At 38.4% G+C, this 13716-nt stretch overlaps 1 protein-coding gene across 4 annotated transcripts in view; it reads left to right on the top strand.

Moving 5' to 3' along the window:
- KCNN2 (potassium calcium-activated channel subfamily N member 2) overlaps positions 1-13716 on the top strand; it is a 137944-nt gene that overhangs the window by 1003 nt on the left and 123225 nt on the right. The window contains exons 2-3 of one of the 4 annotated variants that reach the window (XM_008066782.1): positions 4-344; positions 974-1069. In XM_008066782.1, coding sequence (XP_008064973.1) covers positions 4-344; positions 974-1069 — 437 coding nt within the window. Of the gene's footprint in view, positions 345-973; positions 1070-13716 lie in introns of all 4 variants that reach the window. The other 3 variants (XM_021716965.1, XM_021716963.1, XM_021716966.1) reach the window with 3 other exon arrangements.

Here is a 13716-nt window from a genome sequence, read left to right as displayed (position 1 = left end):
CCCCGTCTGCAGCCGCTGCAGCCGCGGCCGCCTCGTCCTCAGCCCCCGAGATCGTGGTGTCTAAGCCCGAGCACAACAACTCCAACAACCTGGCGCTCTACGGAGCCGGCGGCGGAGGCAGCACTGGAGGCGGCGGCGGCGGCGGCGGCGGCAGCGGGCACGGCAGCAGTAGTGGCACCAAGTCGAGCAAAAAGAAGAACCAGAACATCGGCTACAAGCTGGGCCACCGGCGCGCCCTGTTCGAAAAGCGCAAGCGGCTCAGCGACTACGCGCTCATCTTCGGCATGTTCGGCATCGTGGTCATGGTCATCGAGACCGAGCTGTCGTGGGGCGCCTACGACAAGGTACGGGCTTGAACCCTTGTGTACCCTACCGGGGCCGGGTGCCTGGTGGTTGGGATGGGCACTGGCGGGAACCCTTGGCCTGCGGGTCCCCGGCTTTTCTGGGATGATCGGGGTGCCCGCCGGGACAGCCGGCGCGGCTAGGACGCGCACCCCTAGTCGGCCGGACTACTCGGAGAAGAACCCTTTCCGCGTGCAAAGTTCTCGAGTCAGTAAGAGCTGGCGCCTAGCGCATTTGGGCACGTTTAGTAAGTGATTCCGGGAGTTTGTCTGTGGGGGAAAGCGTCTGTATTCCTCCTCAGGTGCTTGTGTTTAGGAGGCCCCTTTCAACCTGCAGCGCTTAATAAACTCAGGAGTAACTTCCTCTCCTTTTTCGCCGGCCAGGAGCCGCGGCGCTTGGGTAGGCGATGGCGTGGAGCCGCAGCCCAACCACTAGTCTTCCCCGCTCTGCTCTCCTCTCGTCTGGTTTTGAGGCCGAGTGATCTGAGGGATCACAGAGCCAAGACAGGTGTCCCCTCACTGTCCTCCTGTGAGTTCAGGTCCACCTGCGGGGGACTGATTGACCCTGGGCTCCTGGAAGCCGATTAAAAGTGATTCTTTCTTAAAAGTGCTTCTGTCTGACTGTGTTGCAGGCGTCGCTGTACTCCTTAGCTTTGAAATGCCTTATCAGTCTCTCCACGATCATCCTGCTCGGTCTGATCATCGTGTACCACGCCAGGGAAATACAGGTAACTTAGGTTCTGCTGTTTATGAATGACCCAAAGCCAGGCAGGCAGCCTGGGAAACGCAAGGCAGCCGAGACTTTTTCCAAGCTGGCATGTCCTTGCTTGAGGTTACAGAAGACACATGCTGTGTTTTATGTTAGCACCTGATCTGTTCTTTCAAGAAGTTAAAAACAACTTAGGGCAGTGTAGCATATAAACATGCAGAAGTTTTAGATGTATTTGTTGAACCCTTAAGATTTTTCCCTCTCCAGGTAGATCCTCTTCTCCATAACAGTCACAACTTTTGTCTTCCTTAAAGCTAGTTCTGCACTAGCCTTCATCTAGGGTAAACTTGTGTTCTTGTTGGAGACACCTCTTCCTAGTGGGTGCATCATTATGAGAGATTGTGTCCATATCATTTTGTAGCATACAGTAGAAAACAGATTGATGAGTTGCTGGCTAATTTATATAAATGAGATGGGGGAAAGCGCTAACCCTTCCCTATATCCCCCAACATTTTTTTTAAAAAATGTATATTTTGTAAGTTTAGAATGCAAAATCTATATATCTAGTAGTTTAACAGATTTTCGGTGACAATCAGTAAGTTTTTGTTTGTTTGGTTTTTTTTTTTTTTTTTTTTAGTGTATTTTAAGAGTTACGGCCACTGCCCTTGTAAGCTGTCTGGTTAGAAAAATATTTATTTTGTTTAAATGAAGACCGGAACTCTATTGTTAGATTTAGCCATTACAGATAATATCGGAATATTCTTTGTAGAATGTATAGGTCATCTTCAGATTTGTGAATTAAAATAACTATAGAGTTTCCAAAAATTAGATTGGGATTTTTCAGCTAAGAAGTTGCATTGTGTATTTTCTGATTTTTTTTTTTCCAGTTGTTAGACATTTGGTGGAATTCTGAAGCCTTCAAGTTTAGACTGCCTCAAATTTAGGCTGCCTTTCCATTTAAACATCACATAGGATTGCCACCTAAGTAATTTAGTATTAATTTAAATTAATTAATTTTAAATTAGTACTTAGCAAACACACTAAATATGGAAGAAACAAATTTTAATGATTGCCCAAACAAAATAAAAATGTACAACCCAAAGTGAGAAAGAACAAATTACTTTATCTTGCTTTCATATTTACAAAACTTTGAAAAATGTTTTGAGGTTGAGAGAATGAGAATTTGAAAAAGGGAAAGTATTCCGAGATAAGAATCAAAACTGCACTGGCAAAACAAAGCAAAAACACTTTTGATTTGTTTTTTTTAAGTTTTAATAATTTACATAGATTCATCTTTAATTTGGTACTAATGATGGTGAGCTTTGGAGATTCTTTCAAATGTTTTAAAGTGATACTTAAATATAACTTAGATATTATGAATTTATCTTTTCATTTTGACTTGAAGAGTAGATAGAGCTCAAAGGGACAAAATAGGTCTAATGGACCATTACCTTAGTTTACAAGTTGAAGTCAGAAGAGGTAGGTGGCTTGCCAGATCACACAACTAGACAGTATACAGAGAGAACTGGCCCTGTCATAGCTTCCAGGCCTTAATGCTTCCTGCTGCGCTCTGCTGTATGCCAAATGCCCTGAAATATGGATTTTCTCTGTCTGTAGTTTCCCTCTAAATCTGAAAGTTTGGCATATGAATAGGATAAAACTTAAAAGATTACTTCACAATGTTCTCACATTAAGAAAAAAAGTAACTTGAAAAAATGTTTTGCTTGAAGGCCAGAGTTGTTTTACTTAATCCATTCTGAAATGGGAGACCTTGCTGACTTAAATTTGTATTATTGCCTGTTCCTTCTGAAAATCACACAGCTGAACAAGCACATGGGGAAGGACATTTGCTGGTATTTACATCAAGAACAAAGTGGCTTGAAAACACTGACTTTTAAAAAATTATCGGGAGATTTTTTTGAAATAACTAACAGGAGTCTGAGAAGAGCTACCAAACGTTCATTGTGTCTTTAAAAAGTTGATAGCATATTAGAACTGTTGAAACTCACATAAATTAATAAAGGTTCAGGAAATCATATTTTTATAGAAGAATTTCATACTTGAAAGCATTCCATTTATTGGCTTATTTTGAGGACCAGTTCTGTTATGTAAATGTATAGATATGATGATTGGGGTATGTATACCATGGCTGAGAAAAATGAGGACATGGTTTGACACTTTTCAGCAAATAGGCAAGGTGAACTTTAGTGTTGGATGACATAAACATTGCAAGTGTTGGATTTTTTAAAATTGGGTCTATTTTGTATGATATATGATTTCTGTTAAACCCATTGCATGTAAGATAGTTTCAGAACAGATGCTTGGGTCATGTCATTTAGTTTTTTTGGATGTAGTTTTACATTCAGTACTTTTATCTAGAGGTATTTCACTCTCAAACTGAAGCCTCACGTTCTCATCTGAGATGCTTTTATTTTAAAAAAGAGTGTGTGTATGTGTGTGTGTGTATATGAAAAGGACCAATTACTGTAAATAATTCCAAATATATTGATTAGCTTGGATTTAGGGAACTAGATGCAAGATTATGCTGCCTTTCATAGCGTGTCCTTGAATGCAACTTATATTCTAAAATGATAGTTTTTTCTTTATCTTTTTAGCATATTGGTATGATGATCACATAGTAAATGCTAGCCAGCATAGGTTTCTGGTACATGATAAGTTTTCACGCTGCATTCAGGAAAAATTCAGTGTTATTGCTGACTTTCTGGCTCTCTGTCCTCCGGAATCACTTAATGAAGCTTGGGGAGACCCTGACATTTTCATGGAGAACCTTGGAAATCAAGTCAGTGTGACCTTTTATAAAATGTTTATACACACTCCGGTAATATAAGATGGTTCAGGTGAGTCATAAGAGGAAGTGCTTGAATTAAAATAGTATGATGGGGAGGCTTTGTAAGAACCTAGCTCAGTAAATTTCAGCTTTGGTGTCATTTTTCAGTACCACAGACAGCTCAATGTACCAGACTATAGATTGTTTGTTTCACTACTTTTATACTTCACAACCAAAAGTGAAATCACTTTTTTGTTATAATACTTATATAAAATAAGATTTAGTGGGAGTATATTTTCAGCTAAGTAGATATTTGACTTTTCCAGGTAGACATTGCACTCATTTTCTATATCTATCAGTAAAGTCAAAAAATAAATAAATGAATGAATACATAAACAAACAATTTTTTTTTTTACAGTGAGGAAGAATTAAAATCCTTCCCAGGCATCGAATCCCTAACAAACAAATTTTAATAGGTGCCTTTGTATCATAACCTTACAACAAAAGACAAATTCTATAGCAATTGTTTTTATACTATTTGGACAGGTTACTTGATACTAAGTAACTAGCCTCCCCACATCAAGTCTCAAGGTCAAATTTTAGAAAAAACAGAAGCATGATTTCTGGTAACTTCCTTTTGCCTCTATCCCTACTGTGACTTGGAGACATTTCTCTGAGGGGATAAGTACAAAAAAAAAAAAAAATGTATATACTCTAAGATCTTCACATCAGAACATTTCAATGTAGATTTCATTTTATCTTTTCAACTTTAGTGTACTATTATTTTTCTTGTGAAGGCAATTTTAGCTGAAATAACCATTTTGAGATAGCCAAAGATAAGATTCTAAGCTGTCGGGAAAGAAAGCCCCTGGGGGCGGGGGGGGCGGCTGACATTTCTTGTTCTCATGGGATTTAGAAGAATGGTAGATCTTATACTTTGAAATGGGAAACAAATTTTTCATTTGTTGTTTTTGTAATATGCAATTGGCCCTTGAACAACATGGATTTGAACTGTGTGGCTATAATATATATTCTTTTCCAATAAAAATACAGTGGGCCCTCCATGGCTGTGGGTTCCCTACTGGCAACCAAACACAATAGAAAATATTGTATATGCTGGATGCAAAATTTGCAGATATACAGGACTGACTTCTATATATGGGTTCCCCAGAGCCAACTGCTGGACTTTAGTATGTTCAGTTTTTGGTGTCTACAGGATTCTTGGAACCATTCTCCTGAGGATAATGAGGGATGACTGTAGTTATATAAAAAATAGCTCAGTTAAAAATTTTGATTTTTCTTTGGTATCTTTCGCAATAGGATGACTCCCCTTATCCTCTTTCAAGTTAGTTTTTCAGAGAAGGACTATATAGCTCTTTAACTATAAGAATAGAAATGAAATATGCTCTTAACACATGTGTCAAGGCTCTAGAAAGGAGGAAGGAATTAACAAAGGTGGGAGACCTTAGCAGCCTGTGAAGGGAGACCTCCAGCCTGGACTGGTTGGAGAGGGGTGTCTCCCCCCCACTATGGTTTGCCCTGTGAAGGCTCGGAAAAAAATGCTATCTTTTCTACTCCTAAAGAGAGCAAGCAGATGCTTGCATACCATGTAGAAAATACTGCATATAGTTATTATTTTTATTAATAAAACAACCAACAAACATTGTAAAAGTAATTCAAACAGTAGAGCAGAGTTTAAAATAAAAACTGAAGTATATTCTAAAAAGTATATTCTGTTAATCCTGTTTCTCAGAGATAAATACTTTCTAATGTATCCTTCAGAATTTCAAAAATGAATATGTGTGTGTTTATATACACTCATACCTTAATTATATTCCTTAATATATCTTGGAGGTTTTCCCTTCTCAGCAATAGGAATATATTGATTAGCTTGGATAACTCTAGATAACTCTTTGACTTTTTAAAATCTAAAAAGGTTACTGTCTTCCCAAATAAAATTATGTTTGGTGAAAAATTACTTACGGGCAAAGCTCACAGCCTCAAAGGCTTCTTTGCATCAATTTTGTAATATCTAGCTGTGTGTTGTCTAATCTGCTGACAAATTGAATAATCATTGTACAGATGTGATCAGAAGCATTTACCCAATTTTTATTGTTTTAGTTTAACAAATTTGGAGGAGGTTGGTGAAGATGAAGAAAGCTAAAAAGTAGAAGACATGATCTTAGATTGGCCTTTAGGTCTCTGTGTTTGAGGTAGATGAAAATTATAACCACAAGTTGACAGTAAGACTTCAGAAAATAGTGAGATGGAAAACTTGCCTGTATTGCTCAGTTGGGTGGTGTTCAGCTCAGTGGCGAAGTCCATATTGATGGCATCCTCTACATTGGTAGTAATGAGACTCTTGGTCCCTTTGACTTTGTGTATACACTGAAGTAACGAAATCACTCAGGACTAATTTTCTCCACCTGCCTGTGTAAAGATCTCTGCATTATTAATGGGTGTGATGCTAAATAAAGTGATCCCGGTGTGTTTACAGAGCAGCATCACAAATGAATGAAGAGTGGAACTTTAGGTTTATCACAAATGGGTTTTCTAGCACTTTAAACCTGTTTCTGGGCCATCTTTTGTACAGCTTGGAGACAAAGGCACTGTGGGTTGTCATCCTCCCAAACCACATCTGGCAGGGAGGACAGAGGGAGCCTGCACTGATTTAACTTCCGGAAAGTTGCATTTGGTCAGGACATAAAGTGGTTTTGTGGGGTGGTTTTAGAGAGAATTTCTACTCATTGAGAAGTAATACCATATTTGCTACTTTGGGAGTATATTTTCAATCTGAAACTCCTTAAGAATTTTGTTTTATAAAACTAGGAATTATGTGGCAAGGACCTTAATTGTCATCTGGCCCAGTGTCCCACCCAGCGTGGAAATTCCCTTGATGTCATCTTTAATAAAAGTGGTCACTCAGTTCCTGCTTGAGTCCCCTTCTAAAGATTTTCAATTCACACAGAGGACAAGGCTGTCTGTTTCATCTCTAGATAGCTCTTGCTGTTAGGAAGATTTTCTTTATGTTCAGGAGAAGTCTTGTTTTATTTCATTACATATTCAACCTTTATAAAGTTTTGAGCTCTGTAAATACAATGGAGAATAACTCTTCCCTCGTGGAGCCAATATTCCAAGGAGGTGGAGTAAAGATCAAGCAAATAGAGAAATAAAATTTTTGCAAGTTGTGGTAATTTCCTTGAAGGGCATAAAAATAGCTAAGATAGAAAATCAGGAGGTGGAGGTTGTGTACATCAGAGAGAACAATTGTGAGAGGACTTTCTGAGGAAGTGACATTTAGACAAAGACATAAAGGAAAATAAGTAACTAGTATTGGCAGAGTCAGTTGGAGTAACCTGTGTGAAACTCTCATGACCAGAAGGATTCTACTGTGCTTAGCAAATGAGAGCAGACCAATGGGGCTCAAGCAGGGATGAAATGGTACCAAATAGAGTGGGAGGGGATGCAGGGGCCTGATATTGAAGGGTCCTGAGGCCATGGTGAGGATTTATGGACCATTTTGCAAGGGAGAAGTCACTGAAGAATTTAAAGCAGAGAGACTCATGATTCAACTTAATGTTTAGGCAGGCCTTGTTTTGATGCTTTCAGGTTTGGTCTGAAGACCATTAGGAGGTTCTTGGAAAGCTGTATCAGAGAGAGAAGGATGGTGAGGACTTGCTTTGGTAGCAGCCATGGAGATGAGAAGTGGGCATATTGGAGACATGTTGGAGACAGAATGAACTCACTAGTGGGTAAGATAGGGCAGGTAAGAGGAAGGGATGTCCAAAGAAGACCTTATGGGGTTCTGATTGGAGCAACTGAATGTATCCTGCTGAGAAGGGAAGACTTAAATGGGAGGGCAGGATGTAGAATTAGGAATCTGTTTTGGCATAATACATTTGAAATGCTGCTGATGGTAAATGAGAGCCTGGAGTTCAGAGGAAAGGTCCATACTGGGTATTTACATTTGGGAGTTATTAGTACAGTGACTTGGGAACCCACAGGAATTGATGAAATGACTGAAGGAGAATATGAAAATGAGGAGACTGAGAGTCAATCATCATTTGACATCTGGAAGTTGAGTAAATGAAGAACTAGCAAGAAGAGACAAAAGTGAATTGTCCCTGAGGTGGAGGTCAAGAGATAGGAGTGTTTTAAGGTAGGCACAACACTCTGTTTTGAATGCTGCTGAGATCTGTTAATATGAGGTAGAGAAGCACTTCTTTGATTTGGCAAATTGAAGGTCGTTGCTGACCTTGATAAGCAGCTTCAGTGGAGTGATAGAGACAGAACACAGCCTGTAATTTCCAGCATATCAGAATAGGTTGATACCCTTTTTGCAGGATCATGGAGTAAACATTTAAACATTAGGTGCTTTTAAATGTTCTTGTAGTTAAAGAATCTCAGGTTCTTTAAATATCCCTGATCACATTTTTCTGGATTTACTCCATTATGTTGAATTCTCTCTGCAAATGAGAAGGTCAGAAATGTACCCAGCACTTTCAGGTAGGATCTGCCAGTGGGGCTGTTTCCTCTCTTCATTAAAATACTACATTAAATTGACTGACACTAGTCTAAAATGATCATTGCTTCACAGGAACTGTTGTCAAGTGACACTTGTAAAATTGTTATCGAGCTAAACATTAAGCTATACATTTTCTGACCCTGTTAAAGAGCATCTTGGTTTCAGACCAGAACTGCAACCTGTCAAAATTGCTTGAATCATAATTCCAATGTTTGTTTGACAAATGCTTGTTTAGGTTTGGAAGAGTCTATGTATGTCTTGGAATTAGTAAAACTCTAGATTTCAGATTGGAGTTAGATTCTGTTCCAGAAACATGGTCCCTATTTGTGTCTCTTATTCAGTTTTCATACCTGCCATTGACACAGTTATCTCTTCTTCTTTAACCTTGTGCCAGTTATGAGTTGGAAAAATGTGCCTTTGGAACCCATGCCCATGGCATGAGTGAACCGAAGTTAGAGTTCAGAAGTAGGTCGTTTGGTGTTACCCATCTGCTCATCCATGATGTTTGGTTTAGCCTTTCCAAGTAATAACTCTACAAACCTTGACTACTAACCAGCCATATTATTCTAGGTTGCCTTCAAGAGTGTTAGAACTGTTTGATGCTTTTGCCAAAATCCACATATTCCGTATGAACTGTAAGTGTCAGGATCTCCCAGGCTTTAGTGATAACCAAGAAGAAAATGATACTGATTTGCTTATAATTTTCAGTATTATAGGCTTTGTGCTGTTCTTTTAAATTTTTTGACTTTTTTCTCTAGATTTAAAAATTACTAACTACTCATGTTAGAAAATTTATAAAACAGGAAAATATGAAAAGGAGTATAAGTTAGTCTAATCTTATCACTGAGAGATGATTATTAAATATGTTATGATGTATTTATATAAAGTAGATAGGTATGTTATTTGATATATTTCTGTATATGAAAATTTTATACTTTCATGTAACTTTTTATCATTTTTCTCCATATTTAAATATTCTTAATGCTGTAACTGCAAGGTTTTTTTTACATCATGCAGATATAATTAATTAATCCTTTCCCTTATCTTATTTTGTATACTTAAAAATAAGAAATAATGTTTTCTAAACATTTTTTTAAAGAATAGCCTTGCAGAAGAACTTTTGTGAGCATTTCCAATGATTTCCTAAGGATAAATGCCAAGAGAGAAATTACTCAGTTATTAGTTAAGACAGTTAGTAATTTGTAAAATTGTTGTCCCAAAGGTTTATATCAGTCCTTTTATTTTTAAAATGCTTATAAACCACATCATTAAATAACTGATGTAGTTATTTCTGGAGTGTCTAGGCCCAATGTTCCAGATAGTGTTTTGAGTACTGTTTTGTTTAAATCTGGGAATTTGCTTGTCTGTGCTTTCCTATATCTTCCTATTTCTCCATGATCCTGGTTTCTAAATATTGACTAACAAGACTTGCAAAAGGATTTCCCCTTTGCTATTGAAGTTTATATAGAAGCAAGGTGAAAACATTTCTGGATGATAATTTTGTCCCCATTCTTTTTATTATAGGAAGCTGTAAAGACCATAACTTCTGAATATTTTCTGGGTAAACTTTCCTGCCTAACAGAGCAATCCGACTCTCCTTTGTGTTGACTGTTTTTGCGACATAGTCTCATGGCTTTGTGTACTGTCTCTCTGTGTACTGCCAGTTTGTCTAGGTTCCTTCTCAGCTCTGCCACTAATCAGCTGTATGACCTTGAACAAGGGACTTAATCTCTCTGAACTTAAGTTTTTTCGTCTGTAGAATGGGGAATTTAGAGTACCTCTCTGTACATCCATCGTAATACTATAAGAAAAGGACTGACAGTGGTGGGAAACTATGGCGGGGGGAGGAAAAGGGAGGTGGGATTAACGGTAGTAATATCTGTCTGGGGATGGGGAAACACCCTTTATCAACAAGGGTGCCTGAATGAAGCATATTTGTGTACCTAACCTTTAACTGTACCCCACAATATCAAAATAAAAATATTGATATATATATTAAAAAAAAGAAAGAAAGATTGAGTTCATATATATAAAGTATATAGAACACTGCCTGGTATATGATAAGGCCTATTTATGTGTCAGTTCATGGTTACTGTTTGCAATTTTGGGGTTTGTTGGAATGGAAGGGGAGGAATTGGAGCCCAGCCTCTCTGGGCTTTGGAAAACAGTAATGATATATATATTTTCTTTTTTTTAACCAAACTTATGAGAAAGAACAGAAGAAAAAAGTGGTTATGGGAACAGTGCTTATTAGTTTACTGACACTTCATCTGGAGGCTTCTGATCTCCATTAAAGACAGCCATTTTTTTAAACTGAATTATTTCAGAATCCTCCTTTGAGCAGGTTGGCTATCTTAGGAGGGAGGTGATCATTTTGGCTGCTAGGTTTCAGATCTATAAATGAGTGTTAAAGTGCTATGATGTTTTGGTTAACAGTTTTTACCAAAATGACCACTTTCCCCATAAACCTACCATGGGTGTGGCTTTATGCTGGAAGCAAGGCCCTTTCCCAGCTATGTTAACTTCTTCAGGCATCACAGCTGACTGTCTCTCCCCATCACTAATTAGGACCCTGGTGACTTAAAAGAGTTAAGTGAGATACTCTGAAAAGTAAGCAAAGGGAATAATCTGGATGATGGAAAATTCTGGTATTAGGCTCCTGCTGAAAGGGTGAGAGGTAGTAAACAGCCTGCAGCATATATATAAATGACTGTAATTGGCAGCACTTCTTTCTGTATTCATTGTAGGTCTACAGGATATTTAAATTAAATTAAAAGCTTTTTTTTCTTTCTGCACTGTGTCTACTGTCTTGAGGGTTAAAAATGACATGGGTGCTAATTCTTAAACTGTAAATACTCAATGGTTAAGGAAAGCTATATCCTAGCATTGGATTTGTTTTTATGGTAATAGATTATTTAAGATATTGAAAAATAATAATTGAGCCGAATATTGAAGGTGCATGCATATAATGTGATTGAAAAGTGATAACTCTGGGATGTATAATAACTGTCTCATGCTTTTAAAAAAATGTATCTAATACTTTTAGATATATATACAAGCAAAGCTATTGATTAAAAACGTTATTTTATTTATGTGGGATACGCTATGGAGATTTAAGGCTGAAAGTCTTAGCTTTTATAGGCTTGCCATAGGTCAGTTTTAATGTAAGTAATCATTCCATATTTGGAAAAAGTTATATCAATCTGTACTTTGAGGTAAGAATAGCTAGTGTCATTGGTTTAAAGTTTTAGTTTGTCACTTAAATTTGTAATGTTACAAATTTTAATACTGTTGTTGTGGAAAAATATCTTGAATTAGAATTTTTCTTTTTCCTCATTAGTATTTTAGTCAAGAACTTTACTGACTGTTTCTATTTGTCAACATCAAAGAGGTTATTTAATGAAAATGTGTTTGAGCAGACTTAAATTTAAGCAGTGCTGATAGAAAGAGAAACCTCTAATATGCTTGTTTTTTGAATAAAGAAGGCAACAATAACACTATTCAGAGGTGAAAACTATTTTTTAAAAATTTCCTTGATTTAGTATTCACAGGCTCTTGAAGAGTTTTTATATCAGTTTTTAAAAGGCTTACCTTTCTGTATTCTTTCTTTTTTCCCTTTAGCATATCTATTTCACATAGTCTCCTTTATTCTTTTTGACAACTATAACTATTTTTCAGTTGTTACTTTTTGGCCACATTCTGCTTCACATCTCAGAATTTGTCCCTTGGGTGTTTCTTACATTGGGGGCTGAAAATCCAACCCACTCACTGTCATGTTCACTGTCTTGCTTCAGTCTGATGCTGTGTATACCAATTGCTTCAGCAGCAGCTATTTAGAAATAATTTATCCATCAAGTGTGTCTCATTGCAGTTTTATGCAATTAGCCATAGAGGGAAAGGGGACATATGTTTAGGACTTACTCCCTCATGGGCACCCGGAGACCACACAGAGCACTCAGTGGATGAGCATCTGCTCTGCGGCATTTACCCAGCATCAGGAGGTCTCCTCTGCACCCCGTGCAGGAACACGTGTGGCCATGGCAAGGTGATCAGTGTGATGGAGGTCTTCAAGACTCCAGTTATAACATGTGACCATATGGGAACAAAACTTAGCAAGTGGAAAGCAGTAGAATTGGGAGGTTGGTAGGGGGATGTGATGAACTCAGATACCCAAGCAAAGTGGGCTCTTGCTGCATTCCCAGGCTGAATGCGAATTTTTATTCCTGTGTTCACATTCCCTTTCCCCTCTTTTGTGTGAATGAAGACTTGTACATTCACAGTGGGGCCCAAGCTGTTGATGATTTTTAACCTTTTTGAACTCAATGGAGAAAATTACAATGAAGTGCTACAATCTAGTTGTCTTACCAGGGAGATCAGGAAAACGGGTTTTAAAGTCATCTCATGGACTTTATTTTAAACTTGCCTAGTGGATTCATCTGATGAGAAGTCCTCTTTTCCCATTGCCCACTGAGGGGAACCCCCCCCCCCTGTGTTTATGTAACCCATATCTCTTTCAGTCTCCTTGGCCTTGTTTGTATTTGGGAATATTCTGGGGAAACACATGCTGTGTTTTGAGACTACCAGCCACGTCAGGTTTCCCAATCTGCCTCTGATCCTAAGGGACTTGGTGAGGATAACACGATGCTCTCTAATCCCCTTGGGTGCGTCACTGTCATTGGAGGGTGGAAAAATAGGCATGAACGTAACATTTTCCAGTAGTGGTGGATGGTATCTATTGCTTGTACTCGTGTTTATGTTGAATGTTGGAGCCTTGTGAAAAGCAGATGAGCCACTGCTTGGAAGCAGTAGATGCCACCTGGCTGGGCCTGTCACTGTCCAGCAGGGAGTGGGTGGTAGCACAGAATGTAGACCCCCCAGAGAACAGTGTAGGAGGAGAGGCCGGAGAGACACTGTCTATCTAGACAGCCACATGTGCTTCTGGAAAGCAGCCCAGGCGGCAGTTAAGAACTTTGGCTTTGGATCCAGACAGATTTGAGTTAGAACTCAGCTTTACTCTGTGTGACCGTGAGAAGAAAATTTTACCCCTCTCAGACTCATTTTTTTATTCTTTAAAATGGAAATGATAATTGTACCTACCACATTGGATTGTTTTCAGGATTAAATGAGACAATGTTTATGAAGAAGAACCTAGCATGATACCTGGCACATCACAAGTGCTCACTCAATAAATATTAACTCTTTATTATTATTATTATTATTATTTATTTATTTATTTTTTTTTGAGTTGGAGTCTCACTCTGTTGCCCAGACTGGAGTGCAGTGGCCGCTCCCGGCCACCGCAGCCTCGACCTGCTGGGCTCCCGGCAATCCTTCCGCCTCAGCCTTCCAAGTA

The sequence above is a fragment of the Carlito syrichta genome, unplaced genomic scaffold (assembly GCF_000164805.1).
Source record: "Carlito syrichta isolate Samal-C Ts95f unplaced genomic scaffold, Tarsius_syrichta-2.0.1 Scaffold309104, whole genome shotgun sequence".
Classification (NCBI taxonomy): Eukaryota; Metazoa; Chordata; class Mammalia; order Primates; family Tarsiidae; genus Carlito; species Carlito syrichta.
This window is presented reverse-complemented; position numbering and strand designations above follow the sequence as displayed.